The 14,884-nt window shown below is 44.2% G+C and overlaps 1 protein-coding gene and 1 long non-coding RNA gene across 4 annotated transcripts; one reads left to right on the plus strand and one right to left on the minus strand.

Annotated features, from left to right (window-relative positions):
* Positions 1-20: 20 nt before the first annotated feature.
* lnx2a (ligand of numb-protein X 2a) lies at positions 21-14,853 on the plus strand. Of its 3 annotated transcripts, none has more exons than XM_061064209.1 (11): positions 21-177; positions 2,557-3,115; positions 8,982-9,217; positions 9,299-9,436; positions 9,617-9,816; positions 10,706-11,125; positions 11,230-11,403; positions 11,782-11,959; positions 12,055-12,280; positions 12,977-13,135; positions 14,080-14,853. In XM_061064209.1, the coding sequence occupies exons 2-11, from the start codon at positions 2,712-2,714 to the stop codon at positions 14,213-14,215; spliced, it is 2,271 nt and encodes a 756-aa protein (XP_060920192.1). In that variant the 5' UTR covers positions 21-177; positions 2,557-2,711; the 3' UTR covers positions 14,216-14,853. The 3 variants fall into 3 exon arrangements, with proteins under 3 accessions (XP_060920192.1, XP_060920193.1, XP_060920194.1); XM_061064210.1 differs by having other exon boundaries at positions 13,013-13,135; XM_061064211.1 differs by lacking the exons at positions 21-177; positions 2,557-3,115 and adding an exon at positions 4,925-5,028.
* Positions 1,042-2,687, minus strand: LOC132994087 (uncharacterized). Its single transcript, XR_009676616.1, has 2 exons — positions 2,551-2,687; positions 1,042-2,233 (listed from the first exon to the last, which is right to left on the minus strand). It is a non-coding gene; the product is annotated as an uncharacterized LOC132994087 (long non-coding RNA).
* Positions 14,854-14,884: the final 31 nt, after the last annotated feature.

Genomic DNA, 14,884 nt, shown 5'->3' on the forward strand with positions numbered 1-14,884 from the left:
TACCTCCATTGACGGACTTTAATGGGCGGGGCCAGTGCCGCCAAAGGCACGGGGGCGTTTTCGGACGGGTTTGCGGACTGGGCCGTTGCGGTGAATGCGCGATTGAGGTCCCGCAGCTAATAATCTTCCCCCCTTCTTGGGGCCGGAGTGCACGGCGCGGAGGAGCATCCGGATCAGGTAACAACACATAATGCTTCTACTCTGTGGCTGCATGAGCGGTGTTAGTGTGAGGCTGGCTGTGCATTCATATTGCCATTGTCGCTTCATCTGTCCTAGCTTTTTCCGCTCGTGGAGGGCGGGATGGAGTCAGACAGATGGGGGCAATGATTACAAAAAATGCTCATGTCTAATCAAATGTGTTGAACGCCTGCGGGTAGCTCACAGATCATGACATTACATTTGGTGGGTTGCCAATGTAATTTTGGGACAATGACAGTTCAAACAAATGATGCGAATTTAAAACAAACCAGTGTCAGGTTTTGTTGTTATCATTGCCTGACAAAAAAAGCAGCCTTTTGAAACAGACTGAGCAGACAGACAAGCAGGCCTGTTCCTGCAAATGAATATCAGCCTTTCAGGATTTTTTTTTTTTTTTTTTTTTTGAAGATAAGAGACGACGAGATGGGGTTTATGAAAATGTAGGCTAAGCCGACAGGACCTGAGATTTTAAATCTGGGGCCAAAAAAAAACATCATCTTATCTTCTTTGGAAAATGTCATTCCTGCAGGCCAGGTTGTTCGTGGCTTGTCTAGTGTTGTAAGAGAAAATTGTCATAGCCTATCTGAAAAAAAAATGTGCAGAGCAGGTGTATGGCCAATAGGCCTACCGTCATTTATTACTACGAAAGCAGTGCAATGACAATAGCAGCATGGTCTTGGACTCTTAACACTGGCACACCAAACACACACATTCAGTTGGATTAAAATATCTTTTTTCGCAAGCTTTCGACAGTCTGTATCTGACTTGGGCGAAGCAATCTGTTGTACAGAGTTCAGCTGTGTTTAAAATAGATTTAAGTGCTTTTCATGGCCAAGGCTCTAAACTGCTGCCACAGTAAAAAACCTTAACACTTTATTTATTGATAAAGACTATTTGCAGGATCCAGACCCTAAAAAGCCCTAGTGCATGATGTGTGGGTGGGTTTCAGCTTGTGTACACTTACGCCTGTGCATCTACAAGTCTGTACGTGTGTTTTTGAGTGAGTGTGTGTGATGTGGTGATGTCACAGCTTTGTTATAGGAACAGAGAAGCCTTGTGTCCTCATGATTAATTCATGTCCAGCTGCGGGATAGAGACACAAGCAGCCAGTCACACATAGACAGGAGCACGTACTTAAAGGAGGATGAAATAAGTAACCACCGGTCCGGTAGCCAAGGAGACAGGTTATCTCAAATGGGTAGCCAAGGAGACGAGACGAGAAAACAGCCAAAAACAAACCAAGGGTGCTCTAATCTTCGTCTGCGGCGCCTGACAGGCTTTCAGACTGTACCAGGGAGGAGCAGAGCATCCTGCTGAGAGGAGTGCATCTGTTTGTGTGGCTCCTCTGCATCCTTCTCCAGCTACACTCTGAATGTCAAGCCCCACTGAACAGAACAGGCTCCAGGTCGCCATGGAGACAGGAGCAGACCCCCAGCTGGAACAGAGGCAGGTAGTCAGTGTGGCTTGGCCGCCTTGCTATGCTGAGGCACGCCCTCTGCTGTCCGCCGGCAGCATCAGGCCCACGGGGGGGGGGGGTTTGGGGTGGGGGGACTCGTCTGAAGGTCTGAATGGCTTTGGATGTGAAACACTGTGGAAAAGATCAGCACGTACAGTGCATTAGCTCTATCCTCAGTGGAGTGCTTTATTTCAAGACTTTGCTTTGGGCATGTTCTCCTTCTGTTGCAGAGGAGACTGAGTGCGTCTGTACATGGCCTGAGCTCGAAATATCATATTCGCTTCTGGGTTATTTAAAGAATTCCCACTATTTCCTCTCCCTTTGTCTTCTTATCTCTTCCTTAGACACATCCTTCCTCTTGTCTTATTGTACTTTTTTCTCTGTCAGATTTTTATATCCCATTAGTCTCTTCCCCCCCCCTCTCTTCTTATCTTTTCCTCTTCCTCTTCTTCTTCTTCCTCGCTCCTTTTTTTTTTTTTTACCTCTTGCCGGCATTATTCTTCCCTCTCTGTTGCTCTCCCAATCCCGCTTCCTCTGATCTGTGTCCTCTCTCTGCCTCAATCCCAGATAATTCCCTCTCTGTGGAATTGGAAGATTGCAGCAGGCGAGAGCAAAAGAGAGATTATACTGCCAGATTAGTGGACAGGAGCAGCAATACATAATCTCAACACACACACACACACACACACACACACACACACACACACACACAGAAACACACACACACACACACACACACACACACACACACAGTGCCACTCTCTTGATCGCATGCAGACTCATGGGTACACGTGCACAAAGCATTTGCCACATGAATAAATGCACGGGCACATAATCAGACACTTGTTGTTTGTCTGAAACAGCTGTTTAACCCCCCCCCTGCTTTGCCCTCTGACCTGCAGGGTGATGTGCCATCAGCCACTGGGGGGCATCTGTCCTCTCTGCAACTTGTTCATCCTGTGAAGCTTATGGGATAGGAGTGTCTGTGCCCCTTCCCAAAACTGCTGCCCCACTGGAGTCATTTGTGCCAAAGCTGAGCTGTGAGGAAGGAGCAGAGATGGGCAGCCCGGGCTGCGAGGTGGCTGTAGCCGGGCCAGTGGAGACAGCGTTGGAGGCTCTGTGTCCCGAGTGTGGCCAGATTCACCGCAGCTGGGAGAACCACCTCTACAACTACCGTCTGGAGGTGGACGACGACCTGGTGTGCCACATCTGCCTGCAGCCGCTGGTGCAGCCGCTCGACACGCCTTGCGGACACACCTTCTGTGCCCGCTGCCTGCGGAGCTTCCTCCAGGAGAGGGACTTCTGCCCGCTGGACCGAACGCGGCTGCAGCTGAAGGCGTGCCGCAGGTCCAGCATACTGGTTCACAAGCTCCTGGACAAGCTGTCAGTGTCATGCCCGTTGACCCCGGTCTGCTCCCTCAGCATGCCGCGCTGTGACCTGGAGGCACACCTCAAACACAGGTAATAAAAATAATAAATCTTAAGTACGGACAGAAACCATAAAGTGTGTGAAACATGGACACAGTCTCAGGAATGTCATCCATTGGTTTATGAAATGCTGACTTCATATAACTTCTGGCTTATCTAGAGGCGGGCAAAGAGGTGGAGTTAACGCAGGCCAAATTCATTTCATGGTTGCTAAAACCCGCCCATCTAGCTTGTTTTGCTTGTCATGTAGTTAGTATACTACAACCAAAGAAAACAACACAAATAAAGCTGTCAGTTTAAAGATAAGGTCAGTAGCTTTTTCTTGTACAAACTTAATGCTGCTCAAATGTCATCACTTATCACTGGGCCTCCATACATGTGTGGTGGTGACTGAGTCTGCCGAGACCCTGTCCTCTGCCTGTATTTTGTTTGGCACAGGATGTTTCTGTCCCCCCCCCCCCCCCCCCCCCCCCGCCCCCCAGCCAATGACAGAGCACAGGTGAGTTTGGGAGTGGATACATTCCAGTGATTGGATGCTAATTCAAAACGTCAAATATGGTGGACATAGTGGCAAAGAACAGAAAATATAATCATAGTGAGGCGAAACGCCGAGCACTAGCAGATAAAGTTTCAAAACTACGGTGAACCTCGGATTGGCTCTAACCCACGGACACAGAGTTGGTCTGCGGTCTGACGGACAGGCAGGCGCGTTACAAAGAATTGTATATTCTTAGGTCGCTTTCAATGTAGGTACGAGCTGTAAATGTAATGCTGAATTCTGCAGTGGATGAGCGTGCGGTGGAGATGAGCCCGGGAGGAGGGGCCCAATTTGAAAGTTGTGTTTACAAGCTGCAAAAAAAACCATTTCTACTGACCCTACCTTTAAGGTCAGTAAGAGGATTTAGGTAAAGTGAAGCCTAGCCTCCTGCCAAAGAGCTACAACGCACCTCGCTGTCAGTCAAATCAGCCACGCCCCTAGTTATGCCTAACTATGCATGTCTTCGAGATAGTAAAAAGAAATCACCCCCATTACATTTATTACCAATAAAGGAATGAATTAAAGACCAAAACAGTTTTTGGTACCAGGTTGTATGAATGTATGTATTTGCTGTTCATTTTAACATGGGCTCTGATAGGGATTCCTTGGCTTTGGAGGCAGCCTCAAGTGGACACTTGAGGAACTGCATTTTTTTGCACTTCAGAATTGGTTTCATGGTTTCAACAGAAGCAGTTGCAAACACACATACAGACATGTAGACCAAACATTATGCATGCATGACAACCCAGATTTCATGAACATTATATACTAATACAGATTAACTTTATAGTCAATCAGACAGAAGGTTAGATTTTAAAGTATTATTCAGTAATGCAATCGACTGAAAATAAAATGATCCCACCTAGATTTTCAAGCAGAAATTCCCTGAATGCATTGGTGGTAGTGTCTCAGGAGGGGAACCCAGTTGTTTTCTTCAGTCATCTGTGGTTGTTCACCTAAATGGTTTGATTTTTGAATGGTTGGTAAGGAGAATGGAGAAAGTAATAAAAAGATAAATTGGTCATCACAACAACTTTTTTGATGTGAATAAGCTGAAAGTTGCGTTTGAAGCCCAGCCATCCTCTTAACGAGCCTCTATCTTACAGAAACGTACCTTAGTCATAGAGCCAGAACAGGTCAGGCTTCACCGTCATCCATAACCTCAGGAGTGTCAGTCCTTCCTCACGTCTTGGCTTTTGGCCCGCTTTGGACCAGGTGCTGCGAAACCCGGAGGGGATTATTGGGTTGTAGGTCATGTGATGAGGATTAGTGGTTCCCTACCGCAGTCATGGGTTGGCTGACCAGGTGCTCCATGTTCTCAGTCTGCAATCATGCTGAGCAACTTCAACACCAGAGACCTTTTCAACCATTTCTTCTGCGAGACAGCCAAAGGCAACCCCGGCCTGTGGTGAGTCGAATACGGTGAATGTGGGGGATAAGTGGGGTGACTCGGGTGGCACACCGGCATCTTTTAATCACAGGTTTCTTTCTACCAACTTTTGTTTTGTCTGCATCTGCATTCTTGCTCTTTCCTTCTTGATGTGTTTGCACTAAAAAGCAACATGTTGTGTGTATTTGTCTTGTGTAAATTATGCATATGAGAGGAAAGGAAAAGTACTGAAGGTTTAACTTCGCTTAGTACAAATCCTTTGGTCAGAACATGCTCTAAATGTGAAAAAATATAGCTATCACGATGATAACAAAAAAAAGACTTTTACTGATTTTGGGACATACTTCTTTTGTGTCCGTTGCTAAGGAGTAATCTATGGGTGTTTTGAATCCTGCTGATTGGCTGGATATCCTATCTCCATCCAACACCTCAGCTCAGTCAAGCAGATTTTCCTTAACAAGCTCACACTAACAAGATCCTTAACACTGTTAAAAGCTTTTGTGAGTCAGCTGTTTTTACAGGACGGCCCTGCCACAGACAGTCTATATTATGCCTTTTGAAACAACATGTTTCTTTTCCTGAGTGATGCACTTTCTAACTACAAGTGACAAATGTGGGATAAATGATTAGACAGAATGTGATCGTAGCATTCGTTGAGAAAAGCCAAAAAAGTCAGCAAATTGAGTGTAAAGACAGTGGGTTGATGTTAGTCTATATTGAGGTAGCATTACCTAAGCTAACATTAGCCACCTTAAGCTGTAAAGCTCTAACAGCTTAACTCCTGAGTGTATTAAAGTGAGTAAGGATTTTTTGATTCGATCTTTTCATTTTTGAGGGAAGAAGGTTTTATTTCGTCTTAAATGGTCACGGAGAGCGGTTTAAGAGAAGACAAAAAGTCAATAAGAATTTAAAGTATTAGGCTTTCACAGGTGCACTGGATTTAATGACCAACAGTCTCCTGGTTCAGGACTTTTAATCATCGCATTTTGCAGATTGCTGCATCTCAGGGCAGTTTGCACACATCGTGTCGCGTGAAGAAGACGAGGCAAGATGCTTTAAGACGGATCAAACAAGGTCGCTGTGCGGACTAACGTGACATTCTTTGGTAGAGATTAAACCTCTGTTAACCACGTGCATTCACTGCTCCCCTTACATGGAGACTTAGGTTTAAGATAGTATTAAGGAGCCGAAAGACCGCCGTTGCTGTGTGACTTGGACAGTCAACAATGTTTATGTTGAAGATTAGGGATCACTGGACATTAGATTAAATGGAGAGAGTGGTGGCAGGCTGCTTAGTGGTCAAGGTGTACTGGTTGATCTTGTTATTGCTGGTGTGTATGTGATCTACTTGAACTATTCCTGAAGCAAAGGACTCAAATAAAGGGCTTTATAGGAGCTTAAACTGTTCCATTTTTTTCTTCTAACAACTTGCCATTTGTTGTTGGAAAGAAAAACTTTAGATAATAGGTATTTCATAAATTGGAAACTTGTTAAAGTAAAATGAAATAAGACCACATAACAATAAAAAAAAATCCTAGAAAGCAATATCTCTTGTCTTTGCAGGAGGAACAGAAGCATTTCATTACATCAATCAGCTCATACTGTAGTCGCCTCTAAAAGTAAATACTTCAGTCAATTAAGGGTAAGACTGCACTGATCCTTTGAGTCAGTCTGTCTGTGTTTATTTTTAATCGTTTCCCTGTGAAGAGTTTCTATTTGTGGGGCGCTGCATCCCTTTCCACTTGATTTGTGGGGTTTTTTTTAAAGAGAGGACTCAGAGTGGCTGGACTTTTTTTGGTATCGGCCTTTATGTTATTATCCTGTCATTTAGCGTCATCAATTTAATCCTTTGTCTGTATTTGCTGCGTTTTTCTGTTTTATATAACTAATAATAACATTTTAGACTAAGATAAAGCACAATCCAGTGTTTTTGAAAGAAATCATATCTAAATCTTTAGTTCATGAATTTAATCAAGTGATTATTGTCAGCCTGCTGTGTACTGCTGGGATTGAGTTTTCCTTGGGAATAGAGGAGAGTTAAAAGCCATAGACTGTATTATGAATGTACATAGTCTCAGTGATGTCACTGATTGGTTTATGAAGCGTACTTTTGACGTCCAACAATGGCGGTCGTCATATCGTAAATGCTGTCTCAAACTAACTTTTCGTCAACCTAGTAACAGGCTAAGATGTGGAGCCTCCTCGCAAACGGCTACAACAATTCCTCCTGTCAGACAGATCACCTGCACCCCTAATCAAACATAACTCACGATCTTCTTATAAAGTAAAACAGTTGAGTTGTAAAAAATAAAATAATACACCCATGTGGTGTGCTAGTTCGGCGTGGTTGGTGGAGCGCCCCCCACGTGTGTGTGGAGGCTGCAATCCTAAAAGCACTGGTGGCTGTTTCACTGAAGAATGTTGTGCATGTCATCCCCCACAATTCCTCTCCCCTCACATGTTATCTCTATTCAGCTTCAAATAAATGCAAACATGTCAATAAATACTGAGATAGTTGTTTGAACCAGACTTTGAAATGTTTATTTCTGCAGTCAAGAAAGGGTGTTTATGGGACATCTGGGGCTTTTCAGCCAGCGTCCAGTGGACACTAGAGGAACTGCAGTTTTTTTTTTTCTTCATTTATCAACACCTGAGTTAGGCGCTTGGTTTCAATTTACAAGCTGTCATTAAAAAAAAAAGCTGTGTTAGCGGTTCATAGTCCAAAGACAACCACGTCTACATACACTTGGGTGCATGTGTGCACATTTTTGGACACTGTTTCTATGGTGATGGGGGGTCTCGAGGAGCACAGAAATTGGATAGCAGGCGATACAAGCGTTCATTCATAAACATCTTAAAGAGCTTAGTAAAATAAAAAGAGAAAAAGCTGAAGCCTGCCATCTGAAATGTGCTCATGTTTGGGACCTAATGAAATAGCTATTCGCTAAAGGATGATACTGTGAGCGTCACGAGAGTCTACTGAATGCACACATTTTCATGTCTGTAGTGACAAAAATGAGACAAAAACAGTTCAAAAGAAAAGTGCCCCCTGAGTGGTTTGCTCAAAAAAGATATTTGGGCCTATGTAACGTTACAACAGATGGGCAGTCAGCTGGCGCCACAGTTGCTCGCACCCTTTTCAGCGTTTATACTGTGTATTGGTTTTGTTTCAGAAATCGGAACTAAAATAAAGTTTTTCTACATGTTAAGGGTCAAATTATGTGTGTTGTTGGCTGAGGAGTAAAATGTTTGTAAGAGCTTGCAGGTATCTTAAAAACTGCTCGCTGTGATGACATCATCTACTCTGACTCCAGACTTTCTCTCTCTGCACAGTGCACTCTAACTTTAAAAATGTGCAAACGGTCTAAAACACTTCAGTGTAAACTGTTTGCAGAAAGTTCTAACTCTGATGAAGTATGACAAAGCCGTATGGCCTGAAAGATGGCTGGGTTTGAGATCTGATATTTATTTATTTTTATTTTATTTTTACATTAAAACTGTAAAGGAGTCTCCGAGCAAAAGTCATCACTATTTACACTACTCTTGTTCTCGCTGCATTTTCTAAATGTTTTGTTGTAGCAACGTTGAGTCACAAGTTCTGTGGCAAAGATTGATACAAAAGAAGAAAACTCAAATGTGGAGGAAGAATAAGTGTTACACATATTAATGGATGGTCTGTTTGCTTTGCTAACAGCCACCACAGTAAAGATATGCACAAACGTTCTCCTTCTTTGCTCTTAAATCACTAACACTCAGGTGTTACATTAGTTACAGAAACTTGTCACTGGACAGTGAATTCCTCCCGGCCACACAGAACTGTTCAAAACGACTTTGTCGAAGATTGGGCACAATAAAAAGGGACTTTTCCCAAAGGGATCAGGTTCAATTAAATGCTAAATGAACTGATGTGGACTTGATTTTCTTTACACGTCAGATGGACTAACAAACTGACGCCTGTTGCTTGGTGAAAGGTGTCCCGGGACGCAGTGTCAGCAGACCAGCGTTGAAGGTCCACGATGTGAGAGTGGGGACGAGCGGGGAACGGGGACCAGCCCTCCCAAATCGCCGCATTCTCCACAGACAGACCTGAGGGACCGTACGCCCTCTCCGCCCTCTGGACCTATAAACAACACCGGCGGCAATGGGCCCATGTGGACGGAAGCCGGCCTCGACAACCCTGCTTTTGAGGAGAGCACCGAGGAAGACAGTGAGTAGATCTACTTTCTTCTATCCAAACGGACAAGATGTAAAGTGGGTTAAGACAAACCGAATGTCCTCATGTCTTTAGGTGTGGTGGGGTTGGAGTGTGTGGTCCCCAGGGTGAAGCGGCCCCTCAGTAACCCTTGCATCCATCTCCTTCGCTCTGTCAGCTCCACCTCCTCTGGATGGGACTGCCCCGAGTCTCCGCCTCTCTCTGCTGAAGAGGGTATGACATCGCTTCCTGATTACTCGCGATCTTGGCATCGATGAAATACTGCAGTTTATCTCTCTTGCAGTGTAATCTTATACGACAGGATAATCATATTCAGGCAGCATCATGTAAGTAGGATGTGGAGATTGGATTCTGAAATGCAGCTGTGTAATGTGATTTGTGTGGTCCATTAAGGCTGTGTGAAGTTGCCCTCGCTCCCTGAAGGAGAGATTACTGCCATAGAGGTTCACCGGGCGAACCCGTATGTCGAGCTGGGCATCAGCGTCGTCGGGGGAAACGAGACACCTCTCATCAACATCGTGATTCAGGAAGTGTACAGAGACGGGGTCATTGCACGGGATGGAAGGCTGCTGGCCGGGGATCAGATACTGCAGGTAAGAGTTTTGGAATGAAAGTGCTTTAATGGATGACTTTATCAAACACTCAGCCCCATTATTACACAAGACAGGTGCTCTTCAATCGTTAGCTGCAATCAGTAAAAAAGGACTGTCGTATCAGCACACAGCACATTGTATAATGGGGTATTTAGTTTTTTGTAATTACTACCTTTTGTGAAGATGTATATATATATTTTTTATATATATAAGATTTCATTTGTAGGGTCTTTTAATTTGATTTGATAGGACTGTGGATAAAGTGAGAAATTGGGGCGAGAGAGAGTGGGGTCTGACATGGGGCCCCAGGTCGGATTTGAACCGAGGCTGCCCGCTTGCAGGACTATATCATCTGTAAATGGGGCGTGACCTAACCGCTAGGCCATCTGCGTCCCAGTGAAGGTTTTTTTTTTTTTTTTTTTTTTTTTGACCAGCTTTCAATGCTTCTGCAATCGCTCTGAACAAATTATTTTTTTCTCATTTTCTTAACCTCGCAAAACACCTGCTGAATAAACTGTGTTTTATTGATCTTCCTACTTATAGCTGCTGATTATAATCGGTAACATGACTATTTTTAATGTGAATTAATTGGGTTGCTTGTAGTGACAAATGCTGAATGAGAATTATGACCTTTATGCTCTTACAAGTAAGGAGCAGTTTGACCTCTTTTAGCTAATTGTTTTAGATTTCAAGCTAATAGCCTTACTTTGTTGATTCACTTTCTTTCTTCATAAATTGTTGAGAAAGCTGACAATAAGCTGACGCTGCTGGCATTCAGTATTTGCGTCATACATTTGTGGTTGTCTTTGTGTGTTGCCCCAAGCTACTTAAATAATCAATGGACACAAATTCAAATACTAATTTCCCTTTTACTCATCTTTCCCCAAAGGTGAACAATGTGGACATCAGTAACGTCCCCCACAGTTTTGCGCGCTCCACACTGGCCCGTCCCTGCACCACTTTACAGCTGACTGTGCTGAGAGAGCGTCGCTGTGCCTCCCGGGCTCCTCCCTCTTCCTCCTCCACTTCCTCCACCCCGGCCGTGCCGCACGCCCCCTGCTCCACCCCCGAGGGCGCCCCGTCAAGCCCAGCCACCCTGAGAATCACCCTGCACAAGCGGGACTCGACGGAGCAGCTCGGCATCAAGCTGGTGCGTCGAACAGATGAGTCAGGAGTGTTCGTGCTGGATCTGTTGGAGGGCGGGCTGGCAGCAAAGGACGGCAGACTGCGGAGTAACGATCGCGTGTTGGCAGTCAATGAGCAGGACCTACGCCACGGCACCCCAGAGCAGGCCGCCCAGATTATACAGGTGAGATCATTAAGACTTCCACTGGTTTCATTTAGATGTTAAAACCTTAAAAAAAAAAAAAAAAAAAAGAAGGTCCCTGAAACACTGACTCTGTCTTTACCCAGGCCAGTGGAGAGCGAGTCCACCTGCTTATTGGCCGACCCAGCAAACCAACTCCTCCTCCACCGCCAAAATCAAGCTCCACCAGAGACCTCTATTGCCTTGATCACTTCCTGCCTATCCACAGCTCCACCCCGAGTCCTGTGCCCGTGCACCTCTCCCGCACCAGCACCCACAGAGTGAGCACATGTTCTGTGTGTGTGTGTGTGTGTGTGTGTGTGTGTGTGTGTGTGTTTAAGGAATATTTTGATGTGCAACAAATTATTCTTTCATCTTTTTTTTTTTTAAATAACAAAAAAAAAGTCAACTATTAATTTAGCTTTGAGTCTTAAGAAATGACTGAGAAAAACTTGTTTATAAAAATCAATGATCCTAATATATGATATATGCTTCTGTCTGTATTTCTTGTTTTGTTTTAAATAAAGGGAGGACTATGCACAAAGTGTAGTTTACTGAAGAATGTTCACCAGGGAATGAACCTGTGTTTGTGTGTTTGTGTTTGTGTTTGTGTGTGTGTGTGTGTGTGTGTGTGTGTGTGTGTGTGTGTGTGATCCCAGGACCTTTCGCAGTGTGTGACATGTAAGGAGAAACACATCACTGTAAAGAAGGAGCCCCTTGAGTCTCTTGGCATGACTGTGGCAGGCGGGCGGGGCAGTAAGAGCGGGGAGCTGCCCATCTTCGTGACCAGCGTCCAACCACACGGCTGCTTGTCGAGGGATGGACGAATCAAACGAGGCGAGCGCTCCCTGAGTGATGAGAATGAAAGAAGAAGACCCCGTCTGACTCATACGGGATGCATGACGTCACAGTCTCCTTCCTCTCTCCTACAGGCGACATCTTGCTGAGTATAAACGGGCAGGACCTGACGTACCTGAGCCACGGTGAGGCCGTGGGCACCCTGAAGGCCAGCGCGGCCTCGCCCTCCGTCCAGCTGCGGGTGCTGGAGGTCAGCATGGTGGAGGAGCACGAGCACGACGAGCTGCTGCCTCACACACACGACAGTGACTTTGATGCCAACTGGTCCCCTTCATGGGTCATGTGGCTGGGCTTGCCCAGGTGAGCACACAGAGGGGAGGAAGAATAATTGAGACACATCTTTGCCTTTAAATATAGTACAGCTCTTGATTTAAATGTACTTTTATGAAGTGTGAATATTAGCCTGATGTTTTGCATTGGCCTACATTCATATATATATATATAAAAGCATTAACAGATCTCTTTCTGTTGCAGCCTCTGACTTCTTAGGACCTGGACTATATATGCTAAAATAATTATCACTATAAATCATCATTTGTTCCTTGATATTTATAAATGTAACATCTCGTGGTATTTCCTTTCTTGTGTTGCCTTATTTATTACTCTCTCACAAGGTCAAATTTGCGGCTGTTGGATTAGAATTTGGGTTGATTGAATCGCTGTAAATCTGCTTGTAGGACATGTTTTTAAGCTTTTCTCTGTTCAGCTGTACGAGATTCTTTCCATGTCTTGAAACTTGAAATCAGAGTTAATTAAGGTCAGTCTCAGATGCATAGTTTATGCAGTTTTGTTTTTGTTTGTTAAAGGTTGGTTTGGGTGGGGAAAAGGGAAATTGTGGGGGTTTATTTGATCTTGTATTTTCCTCTACTTTTAATACATTTTGCAGATTAAAAGATTCCATTTTAATAATACAAGTCTTTGCTCCTTTGGAGATGTTGCCTGATTTTATCATGGGATCAGCGGTCCTTCATGCTGCCCTCTTCTCTTACCTTGCAGCTACTTGCACAGTAGTCATGAGATTGTTCTGCGTAGGAACCACCCGGGCAGCTGGGGCTTCAGCATCGTCGGGGGTTACGAGGAGACCCACGGCAACCAGGCGTTCTTCATCAAGACCATTGTACTCGGCACGCCTGCGTACTACGACGGCCGTCTCAAGTGAGTGATCAGCTGCTATCTGTGTCTTATGTCAGCTGTGACACTGGTGCAATAGCAGGTAGATAAAGTGCTTTATAAGAGTGGGGTGATTGTAGCCACGCCTACAGAGTGCATTGAAACTGACATTGTTTTTTTTTTTGTTTCTATTAGACTTATCTCTCTACATGAAACGACTGAGTGATGACCATTAAAACTATAGACAGCTGATCTATTTCAGGGAGCTTTTCAGAGTTGAGGGAAAGATTTAGAGGTCTCTCAGTAGTGTCTCAGTTGTGGAAGAACAATAGGAACGTATTTACTGTTCTCCTTTTTTCTCTCTTTAAAAGTAAGGTTTCATTTTTTTATATCAAACTTTTACGATGCCTCTTTTGCTTTTCCTTCAGTTTTATTATCTGCTTTAATTTTTACATCAACTGCCAGAACATGAGTTATTTCTCATTCATTTCTCTACATCGACTCTTGCCCATTTTGATGAATGTGTGGACATTTAATTGATTAATGAAAGGCGTATTTGGTCTATATAATTTAATAATACCGGTATGTGAAACATATAAAACATGTCAATGAAAGAAATCAAGCGCCAAAGGCATGTTTGTTTAGTTAAGTCTTCAAGAAGAATAGGAAATACTGTTTTGATTTTCAATTGAGATGCTGGAATTCATTACATTTTTACTTAAGAAATTACAAAATTGCTACTAATAAATTACAATTAAATAACCTCTGGATTCATGCAACTACTCATCCCAGCTCTGGTTGTAATTTCATGGCAACTGCTGCAGATAACACTTTAACTTTACTATCCTCATCTAGTCATTGTACTTTTTAAGCTCTCTATGTAAGCCGCTGCCACACCAAATTATTTTATCTTAAAAATCTTCCTTTGATGTTCTATAGTTTTATACACATTATAATCCATACCGACTTGTCTTCCTGTGTCTCTCTAGATGTGGTGATATGATTGTGGCTGTTAACGGCCTGTCGACAGCAGGAATGAGCCACTCTGCACTGGTCCCCATGCTAAAGGAGCAGCGCAGCAGGGTGGCACTTACTGTGGTCTCCTGGCCTGGCAGCCTGGTATAACCGGCTCAGATCCTAACCATGCTGAGGCCACCCAGAATGTTCTATATTGGGAACGACCTTGGCCAAAGTGGACTTGTACATGCCACTGTACATCGCTGCATACCGGGCTTAATCTAGGACCAAAAGCATCCAGAACTGTAGTAGACCCAGCAGGACCAAGCCTGTCCTGACCAGGTGGGACCTGGTCCAGATCGTGCCACGTCACTCGACAGACTGCACTCACACACACTGCTGAGTTCATATGGTCATGTTGTCTTCACTCCAGCAGCGAGGAATGGTAATGCAACTGTTAACAGAATGTGATCTGTGCTGTAATCACCTCTCCAGGCAGTTGTAGAATCCAGGGCTGTATTCAGGTGGATGCATCGTTGCAGGTAGAGATAGAATAAAATTATTAAAAAGTAGCCTGTGATCCTTTGTCATCTATAGGATAATGAACTGTAATCACTCTAATCAAGATTTTCTGCAACACCAGGCTGTATCCAGCTGAATGAGCCTCAGGCCTTATTAGAAAACCTGCCACACCCTGGGGGTTCACCTGCCCTTAGGCATCATCACCATGACAACCAGCTGGAGTTTTTTTTTACATGTGTGTGAATGTGTCTTCGGTTTGTTTAATAAACATTTCCTTCCGAGGATTAACGGCTCTACGGCATGTTTTTCTCATTT

The sequence above is a fragment of the Labrus mixtus genome, chromosome 19, assembly GCF_963584025.1.
Source record: "Labrus mixtus chromosome 19, fLabMix1.1, whole genome shotgun sequence".
NCBI lineage: Eukaryota > Metazoa > Chordata > Actinopteri > Labriformes > Labridae > Labrus > Labrus mixtus.

What these genes read in the sequence shown, in the direction of transcription:
- lnx2a (XM_061064209.1), top strand. Translation starts at nt 2,712, where the DNA reads ATGGGCAGCCCGGGCTGCGAGGTGGCTGTAGCCGGGCCAGTGGAGACA. An exon ending in GAGGCACACCTCAAACACAG is followed by an intron (nt 3,116 to 8,981) that starts GTAATAAAAATA and finishes GCTTGGTGAAAG; the next exon opens with GTGTCCCGGGACGCAGTGTC. An exon ending in AGGCCGCCCAGATTATACAG is followed by an intron (nt 11,126 to 11,229) that starts GTGAGATCATTA and finishes GTCTTTACCCAG; the next exon opens with GCCAGTGGAGAGCGAGTCCA.